This window comes from Mustelus asterias, chromosome 26 (assembly GCF_964213995.1).
Source record: "Mustelus asterias chromosome 26, sMusAst1.hap1.1, whole genome shotgun sequence".
Lineage (NCBI taxonomy): Eukaryota > Metazoa > Chordata > Chondrichthyes > Carcharhiniformes > Triakidae > Mustelus > Mustelus asterias.
The window spans coordinates 46779897-46805260 of NC_135826.1; the positions used below are offsets into that span (position 1 = coordinate 46779897).

Sequence of the window (25364 nt, forward strand, 5' to 3'; positions counted from 1 at the left end):
AAACTCCAGCTACAGCACCCCTATTGGCTAGGAAGCACCATTAAAAGCAAATATCACTTTGTGGATGGCAACTTACTGAAGCTTTAAAATACCCCAAAGTGTTGACACTGGGAGGACATCTTGTTCATCCTCGAAAGGTGGCGAGGAACTTTTAATGTCTACTTGAATAAGCAGATAGGACTTTAATGCCTCATCTGAAGGATGGCCACACAGCAGTGCAGCAGCTTGGAAATCTAGGTTATGTGCCCAGGACCTGGAGTGAGATCTGAAACCATCATCTGGAGAGAATGCCATTGACATTTCAGTAATGGGTACAAGGTGAGTCACCGAGAATGATGAATCACTCCCGGGCAAATCCAGAGCAAGAGCAAATGGATCACATCACCGACCCACACCAATAGGAGGAGGGAGCTTTGGTTCTTGTGAATTTGAACTCACCTTTCCAACCAACACCAGATTGTAGAGTTAAGTTTACCATTGCCACATCACTTCCAGCTCAGTATAATTTGCTCTGATGGAGACCAGAGAATGAATCCACTCTGCATTTCCTATCTCTGTGGCAGTCACCATCATGGATATCCAGAAAACTCCATGCCATTTCGTGGCCACACAACAACTGACAAAATCGATGCCAATTTATCCAGCATTTAACCAGTGCATTAATTTATACAAAGGTCTCAATACTCACAACCACAAAAAACTTAAGGTGTAGCCAATAAGTGAGGAAATTCCCACCATGAATGGTCCATATTTCTGGTGCAGCTTTACATAGTATCAGTTCAGTATTCTTCCTTTATTAAAAGCACAAAGTACCTTTTATCAGCCTTCACATGATGGCGTTTGACATCTTTCAAGTATCGACTCATGTAATACTCCATGGTGGAGATCAGGATGCTGTCCTTATCGATGAGCTGTGCTGCCCTAGGCTGGGCTGTTAACCAGTCGAGTACTGATGATAGCTGGTCCTCCTGTAGTTGCTGTATTGGGGGAGGTGGGGAACGGACGGACAGACAAACGGTGAGCGGGTGGCACTGAAAAGGACAGTACACATGTTCCAAAACATCTTGCTCTTTATTTTTAAACTGTTGCACATCTGATGCAAATTCACTGGATAAAAGCAAATTACTGCGGATGCTGAAATCTGGAACCAGAAGAGAAAATGCTGGAAAATCTCAGCAGGTCTGGCAGCATCTGTAAGGAGAGAAAAGAGCTGACGTTTCGAGTCCAGATGACCCTTTGTCAAAGCTGACAAACCTTTGACAACGGGTCATCCGGACTCGAAACATCAGCTCTTTTCTTTCCTTACAGGTGCTGCCAGACCTGCTGAGATTTTCCAGCATTTTCTCTTTTGATGCAAATTCACGTTGGCTAAGACGGGTGTGAATGGCGGATAAGAGCAGGAAATGCAAAGTGACGAGCAGGGATAGGTTGTTGTGTATTTGTATTTATTCCTATTGGCTCATGCAGACCTCTGTTACATTAATACATGCAGCGGAATTGAGGAATTAGATCTAGCGCGGGAAACGGAGAGCGAAGCAGCAGCAATGGAGGAGATCACACACCATGAATAAAGCTCCGTTTGTTTTTAACCCGCGTATCATGTCTCCAATACACCGCAAAGATAATGCTAAGTCTGGGTTTTAAAAGCTGGCAGAAGCTAAGGAGTTCCACATAAAAGCACTTAAGACTTTGGTTTTACGAAAGTCTTTCAGTGATTATACCAGTAAGACTGGAGGGAAAATGAATCTCTCAATTTTGCAGAAAATATGGTTGGCTATTCATTAATATTCCACTAAACCTGAAGCAATAGTTTCTTCAGAGAGACATCTGTGGCCCTTTTCTTCAGCTTAACCCCATTCAACAAGTTACAAGTTTAAAACATCGCAGTCTGAATTATTGCCTGAGCACTTTTTCCTCCGGCCTATCCAAGTTCTGGTGGATGTCGAGAAAAAGATACAAAAGTCTGAGGTCATGTACCAACCGACTCAAGAACAGCTTCTTCCCTGCTGACATCAGACTTTTGAATGGATCTACCTCGCATTGAGTTGATCTTTCTCTTCATCCTAGCTATGACAGTAACACTACATTCTGCACTCTCTCATTTCCTTCTCTATGAATGGTATACTTTGTCGTATAAAGCGCAAGAAACAATACTTTTCACTGTACACTAATACATGTGACAATAATAAATCAAATCAAAAATGTTTTTTTATTCGTTCGTGGGACATGGGCGTCGCTGGCTGGCCAGCGTTTATTGTCCATCTCTGCTCACCCTTGAACTGAGTCAACCACATTGCTGTGGCTCTGGAGTCACATGTAGGTCAGACCAGGTAAGGACGGCAGAGTTCCTTCCCTAAAGGACATTATTGAACCAGAGGGTTTTTCCGATAATTGACAATGGTTTCATGGTCATCAGTAGATTCTTAATTTCAGATATTTTTATTGAATTCAAATGTCACCATCTGCTGAGGTGGAATTCGAACCTGGGTCCCCAGAACATCAGCAGAGTTTCTGGAATAATAGTCCAGCGATAATACCACTAGGCCATTGCCTCCCCGGATCTCATGCAGCTTCACTCCACAATGTCTTGGTGATCAGTAATCTGTCACCACTTCACACAAACCTTCCTATCACTGGAATTACCCTTTATTGCCCATTTCCTCTGTTCCACTATCTGCACAGCTCCCTCCTGCTTTCAGTAATCTTCTTGAACACATCTACCAGTCCCACCAGCCTATCCTCTCACTATCGCCGACTGTTTTTCTCTTTAATGTAAAAGGCAGACTTGCATTTAAATAGCGCCTTTCACAATGTCAGGTCATTACAAAAGTGTTTATAGCCCAATGAAACACTTCCAAAGTATATTTGCTGTTCTAAGAAAGGAAATGCATTAGCCAATTCGTGCACAGCAAGATCTTACTAAGAGCAATCTGATAATTGATTGAAGGCTAAATTTGCTCAGGTCACTGGGTTGGTTGTTGGCACGGGGATAGTGGGTGAGGGGGGTGTGTGGAGAAACTCCCGTGTTTCTCCACACACGGGATAATAATGGCATGGGATCTTTCACATCCACCTGAAAGGTTTAAGGCTTTATCCCATTTTATGGCACGGTGAGATTCAAAGCCAGAACACGGTGGCACAGTGGTTAGCACTGTTGCCTCACAGTGCCAGGGACCCGGGTTCAATTCCGCCCTTGGGTCATTGTCTGTGTGGAGTTTGCACGTTCTCCCCCTGTATGCGTGGGTTTCCTCCGGTTTCCTCCCACAGTCCAAAGATATCCGGGTTAGGTTGATTGGCCCTTAGCGTCCCAAAACGTTTAGTTTAGGGGGATTAGCAGGGTAAATACGTGGGGATAGGGGCTGGGTGGGATTGTTGTCAATGCAGGCTCGATGGGCCAAATGGCCTCCCTCTGCACTGTAGGGATTCTATGGAACATTAGCCTGGGCCTCCAGATAACTAGCCCAGTGACATATCCACTACTGTACGCCAGTGCACAGAAACAAAACATCTGGACTAGCTAGTCCACGTAACTGTTTGTATTCCACATGAACCACCTCCTATCTTTCTTCATTCAGTCCGTTCTCCCTCCTACATTTATACTATTCAAAGAACAAAGAAAATTTCATCACAGGAACAGGCCCTGCAGAGACCACACTGCCCGACTCTACCCTTCCGGGGACCATATCCCTCTATTCCCATCCTATTCATGTATTTGTCCAGACGCCCCTTAAAATTCACTATCGTATCCGCTTCCACTACCTCCCCCGGCAGCGAGTTCCAGGCACCCACCTCCCTCTGTGTAAAAAACACTTGCCTCGTACATCTCCTTTAAACCTTGCCCCTCGCACCATAAACCTGTGCCCCCAAGTAATTGACTCTTCCACCCTGGGAAAAAGCTTCTGACTATCCACTCTGTCCATGCCCCTCATAATCTTGTAGACTTCTATCAGGTCACCCCTCAACCTCTGTCGTTCCAGTGAGAACAAACCAAGTTTCTCCAACCTCTCCTTATAGCTAATGCCCTCCATACCAGGCAACATCCTGGTAAATATTTTCTGTACCCTCTCCAAAGCCTCCACATCCTTCTGGTAGTGTGGCGACCAGAATTGAACACTATATTCCAAGTGCGGCCTAACTAAAGTTCTATAAAGCTGCAACATGACTTGCCAATTTTTAAACTCAATGCCCCGGCCAATGAAGGCAAGCATCCCGTATGCCCTCTTGACTACCTTCTCCACCTGCATTGCCACTTTCAGTGACCTGTGTACCTGTACACCCAGATCCCTCTATCTATGAATACTCTTAAGGATTCTGCCATTTATTGTATAATTCATCTCAAACCACTCCTAATGGTAGCGAGTTCCACACTCCAACCATTCTGGGTAAAAAATACACAAATTACATCTGTACCTTCTTTCTTTCCCATCCTGGAAAGGATGACGTGCTTAGTGCCTGGAACTTGCTGCTGGGGGAGGTAGTGGAAGTAGATATGATAGTGACTTTTAAGGGGCGTCTTGACAAATGGAAAGGAAGGGATATGGCCCCCAGAAGGTTAGGGGGGGGGGTTTAGTTCAGTCGGGAAGCATGGTCGGTGCAGGCTTGGAGGGCTGAAGAGCCTGTTCCTTGTGCTGTAATTTTCTTTGTTCTTAGTTCTTGTGGAACCTTAAGAACAATCAACAGTACTTTGGCCAGTGTGGCTGTTCTTTGGCCAGTGTGGCTGCTCTTTGGCCAGTGTGACTGCTCTTTGGCCAGTGTGGCTGCTCTTTGGCCAGTGTGGCTGCTCTTTGGCCAGTGTGGCTGCTCTTTGGCCAGTGTGGCTGCTCTTTGGCCAGTGTGGCTGCTCTTTGGCCAGTGTGGCTGCTCTTTGGCCAGTGTGGCTGTTCTTCATGGGAAATCGGATCGGTAATTTTGTAATGAGGCAATGGGTCACCACAGCCAGTCTGATGCTGTCCTCATCTCAATGCCACACAAATATACATTTCAGCACTGGACAGCGAAGCAGGAGCACAAATTCCAGGCCATTTGCTTTTTTTTCCTCTTCCCCATGGTCAGTGGCACTGAGATCAGTTAAAGCCTATTAAATGCAGCCTTGGCTTAGATCAACTAAAACCACAAACTAGGGATCGGTGTTAGGACCATCTGGTGCATTCGGCTCAGTAAGCAACAAGACACAGCCAATTTGCCAATTAGACAGACAATCCGATTGAAAATCAAGACAGTCCAAGGGTGCACTGCTACTGGCACTTTTCTATTCCATTGTTTTGCCCAATACCTGGGGAGGGGCCATTTCACATGATCAAGAGGCCTGCTCCAGTGTGATGCCAAGCAGGGTCTGAAAAGTCCCCAAGAGATCGGAGAGAGGGCAGCGCGGTGGCACAGTGGTTAGCATTGCTGTCTCACAGCGCCAGGGACCCGGGTTCGAGTCCCGGCTTGGGTCACTGTCTGTGTGGAGTTTGCACCTTCTCCCCATGTCTGCGTGGGTTTCCTCTGGGTGCTCCGGTTTCCTCCCACAGTCCAAAGATGTGCGGGTTAGGTGGATTGGCCATGCTAAAACTGCCCCTTAGTGTCAGGGAGATTGGCAGAGTAAATACATGGGGTTACGGGGATAGGGCCTGGGTGGGATTGTGGTCGGTGCAGACTAGATGGGCTGAATGGCCTCCTTCTGCGCTATGGGGATTCTATGATCTGTGAGTCTTCAATAATCAAAACAAATCCTGAGTGTGTGGATCCTTGCATGCACATGTGGAGCTCTCCCCAGCTAATATGTCTGTGATTGATGCCAGGTAATAAACATTACCTTGTCATGATTGGCAAATTGATTCCGTTGCCCTAGTGTAATTATAATCCAGCCAGAATTAATTACATGACACTTTGGAGGTCAGGCCTCGAATGGATCGGAAACCAGAAACCGATCCCATTGTTTGAAAACATCTCACCACTAACCTCACCCTCTTGTTGAGCGTCAAGACAGAGGACATTACCTCAGTGCAGTGGGTTACACACTCACCTGCAGCTACTGTGCACCTCAACTTGGGCAAGAAACAGCAGCTGGAATGTCACTTGCTTTAAAACAAAAGGAAAGTGAAGTTTAGAGAAATTAAGAGGCATTCTGCTTACCATTTGCTCTGTGAAGATTTGAAGGTCCTCAGGGGCACCCTAAAAAAAGAAAAACAAACTTATAAAGAAAGGGTCCTGTAAAAGGCTGAACGAACAGATGGCAGGAGTTGGGAAAGGACGGGGGGAGATTTGGATGAGACACGCTGTGTAACACCAAACACAAAGACATGGGTCAAAGGCCAATTGTGGCCCATCTCTATCTGACTGGCAGCTTTTGGCAGATTAGTTGCTCGGTTTATAACCTCCTTGGCTTCGAAGTGCTGCTTGGACTGAAAATACAGTGGTGTTCGCTTTCTCACATTTGTACTTCAATGATCGACAAATAAAAGGCAGAAACATAGAAAATAGGAGCAGAAGGCCATTCGGCCCTTCGAGTTAGCTCCACCATTCGGCCCTTCGAGCCTGCTCCGCCATTCATTATGATCATGGCTGATCATCCAACTCAATACCCTGATCCCGTCTGCCCCCCCATATCCTTTGATCCCCTTCGCCTCAAGTGCTTATTAAGAGGCACAGGCTGTTCCAGCATTGGAGGTACAAATCAGCAACGCCCTGTAACAGCTTGATCAAAACTGGAGCCGCAGAGAGATCAGAGTCCCACCACGCCATGGGTGTGGGATATCAGAATCCTCCCTCCAATAGCCTGTAAGTACTACAGTCTAACATGGGGTCGAATCCTGCTGAGGGAAGGCATTGCTCTACCACTGAATACTGTTGCAGTTAGCCTTTTACAACCAATATTAACATTCTGAAATTAAAACAGAACATTTATGAAAACACATCAGGTCCATCAGAGTCTAAAAGAAAAAGATGGACTCGTTTTCAAAGTAGAAGCCCACATGTTTACTTCATGTTTTCAACACTTGATGTTTCTCTATTTATCCAATATATATTAACTAATATATATATATTATTTATATATATATATATATATATATATATATATGTATAAGGACAGCACGTTGGCACAAAGGGCAGCATAGTGGTACAGTGGTTAGCACTGCTGCCTCACAGCTCCAGGGGTCCGGGTTCAATTCCGTCCCCGGATGACTGTCTGTGTGGAGTCTGCACGTTCTCCCCATGTCTGCGTGGGTTTCCTCCGGGTGCTCCGGTTTCCTCCCACAGCCCAAAAGATGTGCTGATTAGGGTGCATTGGCCATGCTAAATTCTCCCTCAGTGTACCCGAGCAGGTGCCGGAGTGTGGCGGTGGCTAGGGGATTTTCACAGTAACTTCATTGCAGTGTTGATGCAAGGCTACTTGTGACACTAATAAATAAGCTTAAAACTTAACATTCCCTATTTAAATTTAAGCAGTGTGTACTGATTCAATTTTGAATCCTTTTCTTTTTAAAAAAAAAAGTCGCTATCCAGCCTATTTTGGAGACATCAGCACCTCTCTGGCAGAGAGTCGGTGCAGACTCGATGGGCTGAATGGCCTCCTTCTGCACTGCAGGGATTCTATGATTCGATGATTATTTCCAGTTCTACACATGTTAATCTACAGCCAGCCACTAGGTGGAGACAATAGCTGCAACAACACCTAGACAGCTTTATCTCGCACTCCATCTACTGCTGGAGGGGTGAACACTGCAGGAGGTGAAGGAACAGCACAGCAGGAAACTGGAGGAGACGTAGAGGCTTATAAGCGGGCTTGGATGGAAAAAGAGAAAGGTTGCAAGACAAAAGGGTTCTGGGAACTCCTATCACGCAGGGAAATGTGCTTTGCAGTTACACGACCAAGATAGGGCAGTCTAATGTAGGTAAAAACCCAAAACCTTGTAAGTTAGAAGCAGTTCAGAGAAGGTTTATTAAACTAGGAATGGATGGGCTGTCTTCTGAGGAAACGTTGGAGAGATTAGGTTTATATCCACTAGAGTTTAGAAGAGTAAGAAGCGACTTGATCGAAGCCTTTAAGATCCTGTGGGGTATTGACAGGGTGGATGTGGAAAGGATGTTTTCTCAGTTTTAAAGTTTAATTTATTTATAGGCGTCACAAGTAGGTTTACATTAACACTGCAATGAAGTTACTGTGAAAATCCCCTAGTCGCCACACTCCGACGCCCGTTCGGGTACACTGAGGGAGAATTTACCATGGCCAATGCACCCTAACCAGCACGTCTTTCGGACTGTGGGAGGAAACCGGAGCACCCGAAGGAAACCCACGCAGACACGGGGAGAACGTGCAGACTCCGCACAGACAGTGACCCAAGCCGGGAATTGAACCCGGGTCTCTGGCGCTGTGAGGCAGCAGTACTAACCACTGTGCCACCCAGTCTAGAACTAAGAGTCGCTGTTTAAAAGTAAGAGTCGCTCGTTTAAGGCAGCGGTGAGGCGAAATCTTTTCTCTTTGAGGGTTGAGCGTCTTTGGAACTCTCGTCCTCAAAAGGCAGTGGAAGCAGAGTCTTTGAATGTTTTTAAGGTAGAGCTGGATCGATTCTTGATTAACAAGGGTGGGATGAAAGGTTATTGGGGGGGTGGGCAGGAATGTGGGGTTGAGGTTTACAAGTGGATCACCCATGATCTTATTGAGTGATGGGACACACTCGAGGGGCTGAGTGGCCTCATCCCGCTTCTAATTCGAATGTTTGTATGCACCTCATTACACAATACAGGGGAACATCAAACCACCGACACTGCCATCCCAAAGCTCATTTTTCAACTGAAAATAGCTATTTATTCAATTGACAAAAACACACTTCCCAACCAAGTGTTATCTTTTTTTGACTCGCTGGGTCATGACAGGGAGACAAGTCCATTCATTGAGGAGGAGGCGATGGCCTAGTGGTGTTATCGCAAGACTATTAACCCAGAAACTCAGCTAACGTTCTGGGGGCCTGGGTTCGAATCTCGCCACAGCAGATGGTGGAATTTGAATTTTTTTAAAATCTGAAAATAAGAATGACCATGAAACCACTGTTGATTATTGGAAAAAGCCACATCAATGTGGCTGACTTTCAACTGCCCTCTAGGTGGCACAGTGGTTAGCACTGCAGCCGCACAGCGCCAGGGACCCGGGTTCAATTCCGGCCTCTGGTCACTGTCTGTGTGGAGTTTGCACGTTCTCCCCGTGTCTGCGTGGGTTTCCTCCGGGTGCTCCGGTTTCCTCCCACAGTCCAAAGATGTGCGGGTTAGGTTGATTAACTATGATAAATTGCCCCTTAGTCTCAGGGGGATTAGCAGGGTAAATATGTGGGGTTACGGGAATAGGGCCTGGGTGGGATTGTAGGCGGTGCAGACTCGATGGGCTGAATGGCCTCCTTCTGCACTGTAGGGATTCTAGGATTCTATGAAATGGCCTAGCAAGCTATTCAGTTCAAGGACAAGAAAGAATGGGCAATAAATGCCGGTCAGCCAGTGATGCCCATGTCCCATCGACGAATAAAAAAAATGAAAGGAAAGAAAACAAAAGTAATGACAAAAACTAGAAAGAAACATTCTTACCTTCTCTGTTAGGTTGTAAATCACCCTGGCTAGTGCCTCAGCAATTACTTTGGTATTACGACTTAACTTCTGAATATTAATCTGGGACCTAAAGTTGGAAGGAAAACAAACGATTAAAACCTTTGCTCAACAACTGTTCCAAGCTGCAAGATAAGCTGCAGCGAATACAATTATTTTTAGAAACAAACCTGATCTTTCTTTTGATAAATTAAACCTGTGCCCTCATCAAATCCCTCATTACTGAACAGGAGGGTAGTTTGGGATGGGCAATAAATGCTGGCCCAGCCAGCGACACCCTCATCCCATAAAAATGAATAATCCTTTCTTTTTCATCCAACTCACTGATCATGTTCAGGTTCAACAGTCATAAGAAGAACATAAGAACTAGGAGCAGGAGTAGGCCATCTGGCCCCTCGAGCCTGCTCCGCCATTCAATAAGATCATGGCTGATCTTTTTGTGGACTCAGCTCCACTTACCCGCCCGCTCACCATAACCCTTAATTCCTTTACTGTTCAAAAATTTATCTATCCTTGCCTTAAAAACATTCAATGAGGTAGCCTCAACTGCTTCACTGGGCAGGGAATTCCACAGATTCACAACCCTTTGGGTGAAGAAACCTTTGGGTTCGAGAAATTCTTTTTCCACAATTCCTTTTTGATGATAAACTTTATTTTAAAAGTTTATTTATTAGTGTCACAAGTAGGCTTACATTCACACTGCAATGAAGTTGCTGTGAAAATCCCCTAGTCCCCACGCTCCGGCGCCTGTTCGGGTACACTGAGGGAGAATTTAGCATGGCCAATGCACCTAACCAGCACATCTTTCGGACTGTGGGAGGAAACCCTTGCAGACATGGGGAGAATGTGCAGACTCTGCACAGACAGTGACCCAAGCCGGGAATTGAACCCGGGTCCCTGGCGCTGTGAGGGAGCAGTGCTAACCACTGTGACGCTCCTCGCTTCCCTTCTTGCTCCATGCTCCAGAATTTGAACCCTTCATTTCTAGAGCAAAACACGCTACAGCAGAGGAACAAGGAGGCTGCTCACCTCATGTCCATAACGCTGGTCCGAAGACTGTTTTTATGGCTTTCTAGACGGGATACCGTGAATGCCGGCAATCGACGAATTCCAAATCGTTCGTGCTCCCAGGCCAACATGTCCTCTGCCAAGTTGATTTTCTTATGGATCATGGAGAACTTAACTTCTGGAAACCTGGAGGTCACCTGCATTTTCAAATTCAAAATAGTTTTGTATTTCAATAAACAGACGGGTTTCTTATTTCGGACGTATAACCTAGCCCCCCCACCCCCGACCCCCCCACCATCTCATGCTGGGATCAGCCCCAAGACTCCCAGGCTCCTCATGTATGAATCTAGACCTTGGACAGTAAATCAGGAAAGGCTGATTTTCTGTTCTTGCCTATGCGTCTACACATATAATTCCCAATGGAAATAATGGATAGTCAATGGCAGGGACTCTGGTCGATGAATTTGACAGCTTTGAGGATAATCGTAGGCCGTTGATGAGATTGACTAAATGAACATGGACCACACAGCGGAGTTAGATCTTCTCGGCTCATTTTCAGGAATTGGAGCACTGACTGATTTTCTCCTTTTATTCTGGGTATCGAGGCAAACAATACTGAACCCTGGATAAGAACAATCAATTGACAACATACCAAGGATCAAACCTTGGACCTCCCCTCTCAACTCCAGAGTAAGGTGGGGGGTGGAAAATGAGAGGGGAAATTGTAAACCATAAGATGTAGGTGCAGAAGTAGGCCATTCAGCCCACTGATCTCAATGAGATCATGACTGATCTGATATAATCCTCAACTCTCCCACCGTATCCCCATTACTCTTGATTCCCTTACTGATTAAAATTCCATCACAGCCTTGAAGATGCTTCATGACCCAGTCTCTACAGCCCCCTGCCGTAAAGAATTCCCCAGATTCACTACCCTCTGAGAGAAGAAATTCCTCCTCATCTCTGTCTAAAATGGGTGACTCCTTACTCTGAGATTATGCCCTCTGGTCCTAGACTCTTCCACAAGGGAAACAACCTCTCAGCATCTATCCTGTCAACCACCTCGAGAATCCGATATGTCACAATAAGGTCGCCTCTCATTCTTCTAAACTCCAATGAGTACAGGCCCGTCGATGAGATTGACTAAACCTCTCCTCATAAGAAAATCCCTCCGTACCCGGCTTTAACCTAGTGAACCTTCTCTGGACTGGCTCCAATGCCAGTATATCTTTCCTTAGATATGGGGACCGAACTGTTCACAGTATTCTAGGTTTGGTCTAATTAGTATAGAGTTAGCATGTCTTCCCTATTTTTACACTCCATTCCCTTTGAAATAAAGGCCAACATATCTTTTGGCACCTGCTTTCTGCAGTCCTTCTCCATTTAGATAACATTCAGCTCCTTTATTCTCTCTGCCAAAGTGCATAACTTCACATTTTTCGACATTATATTCCATCTGCCAAGTTTTTGTCCACTTACTTAATCTGACCCTATCTCTCTGTCGATTCTGTGTGCCATCTTCATCATTTGCCTTCCCACCTTTTTTTGTGTCATCACCAAACTTGACAATATTACACTCACTTCCCTCGTCCAAGTCATTAATAAATATTGTAAACAATTGTGGCCCCAGCACTGGTCCCTGTGCCATCCCACTAATTACAATGCCCAACTCTCTGTCTTCTATTAGTTGCAAGAAGTTTAACAACACCAGGTTAAAGTCCAACAGGTTTATTTGGTAGCAAAAGCCACAAGCTTTATTTGCTACCAAATAAACCTGCTGGACTTTAGCCTGGTGTTGTTAAACTTCTTGCTGTGTTTACCCCAGTCCAACACCCACATCATGACTTCTATTAGTTGGCCAATCCTTTATCCATGTGGTAGATTGTATTTACTAACTGAGCTGCAAATTTCTAATTTTATGCAAATGCAGTGGCCATTTTCCAAGTGAGTTTCTGATCTTGTTCTGGCCGTCTGGGGTGTGCTGGGCAAGAGGGGGAAGCTTGTCTCTCTGTCTCATGTGCAAATCTCTCTAAAGCACACCACATAAAGCTGGCTCCAAGCATCAGTGATGGAGGGTTGGAAGTGCGATGCCCGCCTACACACTTCACCTAAAGAATGGGAACAAAGTCCCTGTAATGTAGGCCAATGCGACAGCCCATACCTACACACCTGCAATATCCCATAATCAGGACACTTTGAAAGCAATTTATTGCATGAAGTGCTTTGGGAGTTATTAATGATGTGATAAAGCATTACATGTAAAGGTAATGGGGCAAAGAGAACTGGGCAAGGTGGAAACATGGGGTGCGAGCCCAGGGTCTTGCCCTGATACACGTTACAATTGCGCCTCTGGCAGATCATCGAGTTCCACTGGAAACCTGAGTTCGATGTGGCAACACACTTACCGTTTCCAGCTCCTTCAGGAAGGTGTGCTGTGGAGTGGCTTCCTTTGGTGGCTTTGAAACATGAAGATAAAGGTCATCACCACTGCCCAAGGTATCGAGGCACAAAACAAAAGCAACATTATCCTGGAGAAGGCTGGAATCTGGAAAACATGGAACCCGGCCACAAGATTATAGCCTGGTACAGTCACTCTGATGAACTCTGACTCTCTTCACAGAGTGGGGTGAAATTAATGATTTTAACTGGAGTTTACAAGGAACTGTTGCATCAAATTTTGTTGTCCAGAAACAATTCAGCTGAACATTCTAGATGGTTCTAATTCACTCCAGCTGCCTTCCATTTATCCCTCCACATCTATCTCCTTTCCGTATTTATCTAACCTCCCCTTACAAAGAACAAATAAAATTACATCACAGGAACAGGCCCTTCGGCCCTCCAAGCCTGCACCAACCATGCTGCCCGACTGAACTAAAACCCCCTACCCTTCCGGGCACCATATCCCTCTATTCCCATCCTATTCCTGTATTTGTCACTACCGTATTCGCTTCCACTCCCTCCCCCGGCAACGAGTTCCAAGCGCCCACCACCCTCTGTGTAAAAAATCTGCCTCGTACATCTCCTTTAAACCTTGCCCCTCGCACCTTAAACCTGTGCCCTTAAATCTTAAACTTAATGCAACCATTTATTTGCCTCAATCACACCAGGCAGTAAGCTCCACTTTCCCACACTCTCTGATCAAAGATGTTTTTTCCTGAATTAATTCTTGTCAGCTCATATTTCTCGACAGCGTTGGGAAAGCCTTCGAGAGTTTAGACAGCGAGTAACATTCGTAATTCACAAGAACTGGGCAAGGCCCATCTCCAGTAACAGGGAATCTAACCAACTCCCTCGACGTTACCATCACCAAATTCCCCACTATCAACATTCTGGGATCACCACTGGCCAGAAACTGGACTGCAAGAGCAGGTTGGAAGCTGGGAATTCTGCAGTGTGTAAGTCACCTTCTGACTGCCTCAAGCCTGTCCACCATCTACAAGGCTGAAGTCAGGTGTGTAATGAAATATTCTCCACTTGGCTGGATTAAGTGCAGCTCCAACAACACTCAAGAACCTTGACATCATCCAGGGCAACCCACTTGACTGGCACGACAGCCGACACCTCAAATATTCCCTCCATCATACAGTGGCAGCAGTGTGTAACAACATACATTGCAGCAATTCAGCAAGGCTCCTTCAACAGCACCTCCCAAACCCTTACCCTCTACCACCTTGAAGGACAAGGGCAGCAGCTGCACGGGAACACTGTCACCAGCAAATTTCCCTCCAAATCTCACACCATCCTCACTCAGAACCAATTCTCTGTTCGTTCACTGTCGCTGGATCAAAATCCTGGAACATCATATCAGCACTGTGGGTGTACCTGAACCACATGCAGCAGTTCAATAATGCCTCCTCCAGGGCAATTAGAGGTGGGCAACAAACGCTGGCCTAACCAGTAAAACCCATTCTACATGAGGAGAAAAGCCAGAGACCATGAATAAGTCTGCATCAGGTGCATCTTTTGAGGTACAGTCCACCTCCTACTTATGTTGGTGTTCGCATGATGTGTCTGCTGGACTCATCAGATGCTTTCTAATTGAAGTATTTTGTCCGAAGTCTGCTTATCTCTGCCATTGCAGGCTATAGAAACATAGAAAACTACAGCACAAAACAGGCCCTTCGGCCCCACAAGTTGTGCCAAACAATATACCTGAACTATATTAGTGATGAGAGGCACGAATGGAAAATGAGTGTTCAATTATGGGTGGGTTTCCTCCGGGTGCTCCGGTTTCCTCCCACGGTCCAAAGATGTGCGGGTTAGGTTGATTGGCCATGCTAAAATTGCCCCTAGTGTCCTGGGATGCGTAGGTTAGAGGGATTAGCAGGTAAATATGTGGGGTTATGGGGATAGGGCCTGGGTGGGATTGTGGTCGGTGCAGACTCGATGGGCTGAATGGCCTCCTTCTGTACTGTAGGGTTTCTATGATTTCTATGATTGTTAAGCTGCTTGCAACTGCAACACACACCATTTTATAATATGTCCATAACATTGTAAAAACACCTGAGGAGTATCACAAGAATGATTATCAAGCAACATTTGACTACGAGCTACATTAGGACTGGTGACCAAAGAATTGCTTAAAGCAGCAGGTTTTAAGGAACATAATCCTTTAGAGAGGGAGAGATGGTAAGACTGAGAAGAGGAATTCCATAGCTGAGGGCCGAGACAGTTCAAGGCATTGTCACCAAATGATGGAGTGATTAAACTCGAGGTACACATGAGGCCAGAATTGTGCTTCCAGGCCGATGCTGCCCATACAGATCACTGAATTCTGTCAACCTTCAGCAGAATTGTCCAAATGGGGAATAATTGAGAATAGGAACCTGGACCGTAACAAGATGGAAACTACTTACTGAATATCTGTCTCTGCTTGAAATAGCAGGCATGTTTAACACAGTGTAAACACAAACATGGTAAACCACACAGTGGTGATGGTAAATGGCTCATACCACTTACTGGATTTAAGTTGGTTTAAGTGGTGAGCAATGTCCTCTGTAAATATTTTCCATTTGTGTGAAGCCTGAATGTGCGGTCCATTTAAACGTTTCGCGTGGTTGCACAAGTGGTTTATTTAGGGGACAGCCTATTAATGGTATATGCGGTATCTTTCGGGTTGCTGTTCACAGGCAGTTTTGGGAGTAAGAATTGTCATTTCATGCCCAAAGGCTGTGTGCAGCCCGCATTCTTCATTGTGATTCACAACTTTACTAGGATAGTGGCTGCCTACCCCCAAGGCAGAGACACAATCCTTCACCGTACCTGTGTGATCTAGGTGATCCTCCAGCCAGCGTTTTGTGCCCTGGTAATTGAATTTTCCTCCTCCGGATACAAAGAACAGGATGTTGTATCTGGAAAAGGTATTGCAGAGTAATTGGGATTTTAGAAAAAAAAAGCGTCAAAACAAAAAACTGTTTAGAATGAAGTGCTGCAGGGAGGACTGACGTAACCTGAGTGCATGAAAAATCTGAAGTTACATCAAACAATGAAAGCTGTAGGAGGGAGGTACTCACTCCATATGTGCCTTGGGCCCGCACTTGTGCACACAATACCCTGGATCAATTGGAGGGCGAGAGAAAAAAAAGTAGCAAACCCACTCATGGTATACTTATCATTTGTAAGTGGATTTGTACATTGAGCACTGATACAAAATTAAAACTGCAGTGTGCTCTGTGCAGCTTAGGCAGAGCATGTCAGAAAAATCTCACATTTCTATTCTTTATAAAGGAAAGACAGATTTACGTTCATTTATTTATATAAACTAAAAGCAAAAATGAAATAAAATAAGATGCTCTTTTGGAGTTGGTGCAGACCCGATGGGCTGAATGGCCTTCTTCTGCCGTTAGGGTCCTGGACAGAATCCCAAATTACATTCGGAAGCCAGACTAGACCCCCATATATTTTTCTATTTTGGCATATGTGGGGACAGGATGCTTCACTTCGGGAGGAATTCCGCTGACAAATTAGGGATCTTTTGAAGTGAAACAAACTTTATTTCATAACACAGTTTAAACACAACTCTAACAAAATGAAGTAGCTAACCTCTCAACAGTTAAATAGTTAGAAAATGAAAGGAAACAACTTTAATTTCTAACTTACCACTGTTTCAGTTCAAAATAAGCAATATTCTCTCAGACTTACAATTCCACTTTAGATACAGTTAGCAACAATAAAGGTACTTGCAATAAGGGATATAGTCAGTCTTGAAGCTTTCAGAGAGATTGATTTTCAGGCTAGCTTGCAGACCTGTCTTTAAACAAACCCCAGCCAGAACTGAAAGCTGTTTTTCTCTGCTACATACCTAGCTCTTCCCATTAACCACATTATCACATGATCCTGTCACTCAACCTAATCAAAACCCCCAGGCGAAATCATCGTCTATAAACAGAAATCCATTAGCTCTCTCCTAAGTAAACACTACATGACTAAAATGAATAATTATCCTGCTCTCCCAGCACTTGCACTGTATTCTCTCCAGAAATACCGCCTGTAGAAAAAAACCTGAATTTTAACATATTCTCCTTAAACATAAAACAAATATATATCTATAGCATCTACCATCATCACACTGCACTGTAGGGATTCTATGGATTCTATGTTTCATAATCAAGCATTTGATGTATTTGGAACCCCCTTTTGCACTTACCCAGCATGTGTCCTCTTGTAAGTGTAGAGTTTGGAAAATAGTCGAGCCAGTTCTAGTAAAGATGCTACACCACTGCCATTTGAATCAGCACCGTAAGCCAGCCACTACCAAGAGGGAGGTAGGATCGAAGGGGGGAGAAAAACATTTATTACACACAGGTTACTGTATAGATATATAAAAACCTCAAAGACAAAAAAAAATGGCACATCCAGTTTATCCTTCTAACGTCTCATTTTAATTTGCCTAACAACCAACTACATTTTGAACTCCCCAAAGCCTTTGACTTCATGGTATTGCCTGATAAAACTAAGCTATTCCAAACCTACACTGCTCTTTGCATAAAGAATTTTTAATATAATAGTCTGTTCATATCAACTCTTCGAGTTGGTAATGCTGAAACACTCCAGGTCCACTGATATTCAATACCTCATTCCAATATATACTTGGTTAGCACAATTAAAGTTAGTAGCTTTGGCTTTTTATAATGGTAAAGCTTTTTCTTGTTCGAGTGGATTTATTACCTATCATATTAACCTCAACTGCTTAATGCAAATATGGTTTTCTCCTGTCCATCAAAACAGCTTCACAAGCGCCTTGCAGTTAAGTGAATACATGGCGATATGCTCTCAATTAGCCATTTTTGCAACATTTCAGCTGATACCAGATAATTCAGCTTACTTCAAAGTGATCCACACTCAGCACAAGGCTGTGTACTTTGCACAGCTTAAACCAAAAAGAGACCACCCTTCTCGTGAGCAACCAATTAAGTTACAAGCCAAGTGCGATTATAGAAATAAACTTACTGAGAACAGGGTTTCAAACAACAGCCTGTGAAAATGTACAGGGCGCACTCCTTGTTTGTATAGGTTTATGGGTGGACTAAGAGTTACAAATTAAACTCATGACATTAATCACCAGCTCACATTCAACATCTACCCCTGCTTGAGTAAGCATTAAAGCAGCCCTCTGGCAAACTGCCTGATCAGTCATTTTTTACACCCAGGCCTAGAATAAATGCCATCAGGCGATTTGAGAACAGGAAAATATACTAATTGCTGAGTAGGTCGGTGGTGACATTCACGAGGGGTCATAGGTTCAAGGTGAGGGGGAGGTTTAACACGGATATCAGAAGGACGTATTTTACACAGAGGGTGGTGGGGGCCTGGAATGCGCTGCTGGGCAAGGTGGTGGAGGCGGACACACTGGGAACGTTTAAGACTTATCTAGATAGCCACATGAACGGTGTGGGAATGGAGGGATACAAAAGGATGGTATAGTTTGGACCAGGGAGCGGAGCGGGCTTGGAGGGCTGAAGGGCCTGTTCCTATGCTGTATTGTTCTTTGTTCTTTGTGTACAACACTTTTCTTATCTAATTTCCACACCTAAATGTTTCCTAGCAGGAATGAATAGATTAGGAGCAGGATTTCACTCCTGTCCCAACCCCTTCATTTCAGGATTTCGTCACCTTACCAAGCCCTGCCTGAGCTCAGTTCTCAGTGTGGGCAGTACGGTTCAGTGCTGCACCAGGTAGTCCCTTTATCAACCAGGCAGTTGTGCAATGCTCTGATGTTTCAAAGTTTGGAACGGCAAAAAACCCTGAGTGTTTGTTACAGTTTAACAGGCTGTAGTATAAAATTTCATACGATCATTTTACTTCAATTAAATCCTGTGACAGTAACAATTACAAAATAGGTTTTAAAAAGCCACTCACAGTACTAATTATCCAGTGATTAGCAAGGATTGTACTTACAGGGGCCACTCCAAAGGAGTCGTAGTGTGCTACAATTACAATGGTGGGAAGATCTTCTCCACCCAGACCAGTCAATCTGCCCTAAAGGAACAAGAGTATGGAATATAAAGATCTCACACTTTCAGGAGCCAAATTCCTTTCACTAACCTTGCCGAGAAGCAAAAACATTTTATTCATTAAATAAACACTTTAAAACCATTAACTGAAGGAATTGTTCTTATGTGCACAGCCAAAGACAGATCACTCTACTGTCTCACCTTGTACTATTTGTATTAAATTATCACCATGGTAAAAGCCCACAGTCCAGAGGGAAGTTAAGACAGAAATAGGATAGCACAGCGGTTAACACTGCTGCCCCACGGCGCCATGGACCCAGGTTTAATTCCAGCCTTGGGTGACCGTCTGTGGAGTTTGCATGTCCTCTCGGCGTCTGCCTGGGTTTCCTCAAGGTGCTCCGGTCTCCTTCCACAGTCGAAAGATGTGTAGGTCAGGTGGATTGGCCAAGGTAAACACGTGGGGTTATGGGGATAGGGCGGCAGGGGGGACCTGGGTAAGATGCTCCATAGGCAGGTCAGTGCAGTTTTGATGGGCTAAATGCACTGTAAGGATTCTATGAAATCAGCAGAAAACTCGGCGTAAATCAAAAAAAGTGAGATAACTGTACGTTTCGGTTTTAAAAGCCTTCATGTTCCTCTGCCACCCTGGGATGTTTGGTTCTCCAATTCTCATAGCACAAACCCCACTTCCTCTGCTTCATCAATGTTATTCTTCCTCCCTAAAACCCTTCCATCTTGCTCCTTATCTCCCCCTCCTTAATGGAGCAATCCCATATCTATCATTACAACATATTTTCAGTCATCTCCCCAAATTTTCAACCACTGTTGCTCTTCAACCATTTTACCCAAGGACTTTTCAGACCGTAAAGGTACAATGACAAATGCTGGATGCTGCTGCAGGAGACTGAAAAGCCCAAGAGAATTTACCCGGTGCTGGATCCCAATTTTCAGAACTTTTGAGTTGGATTCTACAAGAAACATCTCAACTCATTGGCACTCATAAAACTTCACTGCAGTCAGTCATTCCCCAGCGCTGAAGGTCTGGAGACGGTGGTGTTGCAGATAATTCAAATTTTTAAGACAGTAAGACAGATGTAAGACTTGAAAACCAGTTGAAGCCGGAAATGGAGGTGAACTTTCAACCAATTGCAAGATCAATATTTGAAACTGTGCACTAAATTTCATGCCTATATTTTTGCTCTGATTCTTTGCAAACAACTTCAGTCGTGAATGTAGCCCAGTCCATCAAACCAGCCTCCCCATCCGTTGACTGTGTCTACACTTCCCGCTGCTCCGGAAAAGCAGCCAGAATAATTAAGGGCCCCACGCACCCCGGACATTCTCTCTTCCACCTTCTTCCGTCGGGGAAAAGATACAAAAGTCTGAGGTCACGTACCAACCGACTCAAGAACAGCTTCTTCCCTGCTGTCGTCAAGACTTTTGAATGGACCGACATCACATGAATTTGATCTTTCTCCACACCCTAGCTATGACTGTGACACTACATTCTGCACTCTCTCGTTTCCTTCTCTATGAATGGTATGCTTTGTCTGTATAGCACGCAAAAAACAATACTGTTCACTGTATGCTAATACATATGACAATAATAAATCAAATTAAATCAATAAAGTTCTGCTAAATGCCCAAGAGTCATGCCATTGAGCATGTGCAATCTTCATCGTAGTACCAGCTCCAACCATTTAACAATCATTACAATGGAGAAGAACGATTTCAACTTACCTCAAGGCTGGTTATTGACCAATCACTAATGGGTTTACTTTGGGCCCCACTTGTAACCATCTGGAAGCCATTGGCTGTGGCTGTGTGTAAGAGGACTGGAGAGGAGAGGAACAAATATATTTTATTCTATGCATTCAAGATACTGGTGGAGTTGACAGAAACACAGCATACACGGTATTGCCAACAAGGCCTTTTGGTGTCAAATACTTCATGGGGGTAAAAATAAAAACCTCAGTGCTTCAAACTGACCGAAATAAAGCTCAGAATGCTCCAGTTTGGCAGGATCGGGGTTTTTTCTACAGTTTTAAGTGGATAAACTATGAAATTTGACGCATATAGAACGGCACGGTGGCACATCGGTTAGCACTACTGTCTCACAGCGCCAGGGACCTGGGTTCAATTCCAGCCTCGGGTCACTGTCTGTGTGGAGTTTGCACATTCTTCACATGTCTGCATGGGTTTCCTCCGGGTGCTCCGGTTTCCTCCCACAGTCCAAAGATGTGAGAGTGGGTTAGGTTGATTCGCCATGCTAAATTGACCCTAGTGTCGGGAGGTTAGCAGGGTAAATATGTGGGGTTACGGGAATAGGGCCTGGGTGGGATTGTGTCCAGTGCAGACTCGATGGGCTGAATGGCCTCCTTCTACACTATAGGGAATCTATGATGACTATGATTCTATGATATTGGGCCGGATTCTCCAACCTCGCCCGCAGCTGGGATTCTCCGGTCCTGCTGCAGTGAACGGAGATTTGGCCGAGCACCAAATTCTCTGCTCTCACTGGCAGCAGCAGCAGGGCGTGAACGACCAGAAAGTATCTGCCACTATATATCTTACTGACATCCTAACACTAACATGGAGAACAAATGATGCTATATTTATTAAAAACAGAAACATTTCTAATTATTCAGCAGGCCCATCAGAATTTAAGAGAGACAGGACTAGGTAATACTTCAAGCAGAGATTTATCAAGAATGGCAGTTGCTGACGGATCGGAGGTGTATTGATTGTGGCTTTATTTTGGCATCACTTTTTATCTGCATACTTATATTAAGGAAGGATGTGGAAAAGATTGAAAGGGTGCAGAGGAGATTTACAAGGATGTTGCCTGGATTGAGTGGCATGCCTTCTGAGGATAGGCTGAGGGAGCTCGGTCTTTTCTCCTTGGAGAGACGAAGGATGAGAGGAGACCTAATAGAGGTGTATAAGATGTTGAGAGGCATAGATCGGGTGGACTCTCGGAGGCTTTTCCCCAGGGTGGAAATGTCTGCTACGAGAGGACACAGGTTTAAGGTGCTGGGGGGTAGGTTCAGGGGAAATGTTAGGGGGAAGTTTTTCACACAGAGGGTGGTGGGCGAGTGGAATCGGCTGCCGTCAGTGGTGGTGGAGGCGAACTCAATAGGGTCTTTTAAGAGACTCCTGGATGAGTACATGGGGCTTAATAGGATGGAGGGTTATAGGTAGGTCTAGAAGGTAGGGATGCGTTCGGCACAACTTGTGGGCCGAAGAGCCTGTTTGTGCTGTAGTTTTTCTACGTTTCTAAGTCTCCAATGGATAGCGCTTTGTAGACCAGATTACCCCATGTTCAATTCCTGCCTTGTGTTGAGTTTGGTGACACTGGTTGGAAGTTAGAGAGATATTAGAATTTATCTTGTGACAGTCAGTTAGGAAGGGGTAAAGCAAGTCAGTCAGTGTTTCAGCTCCTAACTGCCATTCAATGAGTCTTGTTGTGTCTGTGTGCACATTAGCTAATGATTGGATTTTGCTTGGCTAGAAGGTTCCATATAGTCAAACAGCAAGATGCATGGGGCTAATCAGTGCTTGTGGAACTCGATTCCAGAGGGAATCAAAGCTTTTGGGACAAAAATAAACTAAGAATAGTCTGATTTTGAAGTTGATCAACTCAGTGAGAATTTTATTCCTTTTCCCTTTGGTTTCTTTTTGTTTTATTAGATATGTTTTGTGAGGGATATTAGTGCTAAAAAATAAAACTCTTCTTCATTTCATTTGACCGGCATTAGCATCAAGCACTTCCAAGTAAAATGCAACAAATTCAGAGACAGGATGAAGCTCCCTGTGATAAGAACAAAAACAGCTGGGAAAACTCAGCAGGTCAGGCAGCACCTGCGGAGAAAAGCAGTGTTAACATTCAGGCCAATGGGCTTTTATCAGAACCTGATGCTCCCTGTATTTTCCCTCAACACAATTCTGTTCAGGCCTCAAAAACATATGTATTACTGCATGAGCTACAATTTTACAACACCACTGTAATACATTATTGGTTATTTCTTGAGCAATTAAAAAATCAACAAGAAAGACATTTTGTGACATAGATATCTACAAGATATTTTATATTGTTCTGAAATGGTTCATGTCTTGAGTCTTAAATAAATTCATGCTTCAGAGGCGGTACCCGTCATGGGATGTGGGTATCACTGGCCAGGCCCATTTATTGCCCATCCCTAATTGCCCTTGAATGGGCTGCTAGGCCAGTTCACAGGGCATTTAAGAGTCAACCACATTGCTGAGAATCTGGAGTCACATGTAGGCCAGGCCAGGTAAGGACAGTAGATTTCCTTCCCTAAAGAAAATTAGTGAATCAGTTGGGCTTTTATGACAATTGACAACAGTTCCATGGTCATCATTAGACTTTACATTCCAGGTTTTTTTTTTATTGAATTCAAATTTCACCCATCTACCATGGTGAGATTCGAACCCGTGTCTCCAGAGCATTACCCTGGCTCTCTGGCACAGTAATAATACCACTACAGCTCACTTTACACTGCATCATCTTAACCCCAATCTCACCTGCAGTTAACACCTATCACAACATTTCACACATCAGCTATAGCAGCAGTGACCTCTTGCTCAGTTCCACTGTGGTTTTTTTTCCAAGAGATACCGATTAAATAGCAATAAGTATTGAGTTCCATACTCTATCCTGCACTATTTTATTCGGGAGCCTCACAGTGGTACGAACAACAAAACTACAGGTTATTTATAGTCACCTCATCAACGCTCAATCAGTATCCTGGAATTTCCCACCTAACACCATTGTAGGAACAGCATCACCATCGCAAGGACTGCAGCAGTTCAAGGAGTAGTCCCACCACCGTCTCAGGGCAATGGGGGATTGGTAATAAATATGGCCCATCAGTTTGAACTGGAGTTGAACCAATAGGGAAAGGTCAGTACGCTCACTCACTCAGTTCCTGTAGTCCAGAGCCAGAGGTTTTCAAAGTAGAGTCGACAGATTGGTAGTGACGGTGGGTGGGTGGGTTGAGGGGGTGGAGGGTGGTGGTGACAGGTGTCATGAAGCACCCCCTCTAATCCACCAGGACATAGAAGAAATGTATTTGTCATGTTTCTGTACAGGTTTTTTAAAAAACAGTATGTTCTAACACTGGTGCCGCGTGGTCTGTATCCCACAGCTCTGTGTTGTTACTGCAGCAGCATCATTGCCCCTAATTGCTAGAATGTTCGTTTTAATCTGGGCTAATGCTGCTCTTTTGGTTTTAGTTTTTTTCCCTGGGGTTTTGTGGAGTAGGACTTGATTAGGTTGATTGACAGTAAAATCGCGTGACTGAGTGGAGATAGGCTTACCCAGAGAAATAAGGCTCAGTCTGCTGCCTGGGATCTTAAGAGAGAGGTTGCTTTCTCTGTCTCTTTCCCGAGTTAGAGACTGGAATCTGCAAGAAAGAAGTCTCTTTCTCTTTGATTCTGCTGTTTGGGGTAGATCTTTCTCTGGAGATGGTTGTATGAGAGTCAGAAGCCAGGTGTCTGTCTGGATCTCTGTTCAGGTCTGTTAAAAGGCTGGAAATCCAGCATTCATATGAGCATATCTGTTTTTGGTGCTAACTGGCTCGAGGGGATTTTCACAGTAACTTCATTGCAGTGTAAGCCTACTTGTGACACTAATAAATAAACTTATAACTTTTGAAGAAGAGACTATGTCTATGAGGTACTGCTTACATTGGGATATAGAGATAGCTAGCTGTTAAGAATTATAACCATGTTTAAGTATTTAAATTGGTAAACGTTAAGCTAATTCTTTTTGTTATATTCTAAATGTGTTCTTAAATAAAGTTTGTTTTGATAAAAGCTTCTTAGTGGGTCAAGTGAATCATTCCTGGAGTGGAATACCTTATGCTTACCCCAATGCCAAAATCATAAAAGTTAGGGTCTAGGCTAACTTCATAACAGACCTTGGAGTTTCTGATCTGGTCCCTGACACCTTCTTTTGGAAATTAGGGTAAAGAATCGAGAAACATTTCAAGATTTCTATCAAATGAGGATCATGAACGTTATCAATACTTCACAAGGGAATGAACCACCCAATGAAGCAAGCCAAGGTTTTCCCGGGGCCCTGAAGCGTGATAATACACGGTTCCTACAAACAGGTTTGAAAACTACTGTCATATATTACTAAAAAACAAAATCTGGGATTGAGGTTGAAGTGAAAACAGGACTCTCTGTTGCTGATTGCAAACCACTCAAAAGTTCATGCCTGTGATTTAAGACATCATCAAAATCCAGTAGAACTGATGACCTGTAGTTGCCCATTCTCCGATTCAATGTCAACACAAAGCT

General features: G+C 44.3%; 1 protein-coding gene across 4 annotated transcripts in view; it reads right to left on the reverse strand.

Moving 5' to 3' along the window:
* ncln (nicalin) overlaps nucleotides 1-25364 on the reverse strand; it is a 54328-nt gene that overhangs the window by 8921 nt on the left and 20043 nt on the right. For 2 of the 4 annotated variants that reach the window (XM_078198690.1, XM_078198689.1), the window contains exons 4-12: nucleotides 20778-20872; nucleotides 18982-19062; nucleotides 17231-17334; nucleotides 15847-15935; nucleotides 12990-13129; nucleotides 10606-10781; nucleotides 9559-9646; nucleotides 6118-6156; nucleotides 814-977 (exon numbers count right to left, since the gene is read on the reverse strand). In XM_078198690.1, coding sequence (XP_078054816.1) covers nucleotides 814-977; nucleotides 6118-6156; nucleotides 9559-9646; nucleotides 10606-10781; nucleotides 12990-13129; nucleotides 15847-15935; nucleotides 17231-17334; nucleotides 18982-19062; nucleotides 20778-20872 — 976 coding nt within the window. Of the gene's footprint in view, nucleotides 1-813; nucleotides 978-6007; nucleotides 6157-9558; nucleotides 9647-10605; nucleotides 10782-12989; nucleotides 13130-15846; nucleotides 15936-17230; nucleotides 17335-18981; nucleotides 19063-20777; nucleotides 20873-25364 lie in introns of all 4 variants that reach the window. The other 2 variants (XR_013495555.1, XM_078198691.1) reach the window with 2 other exon arrangements.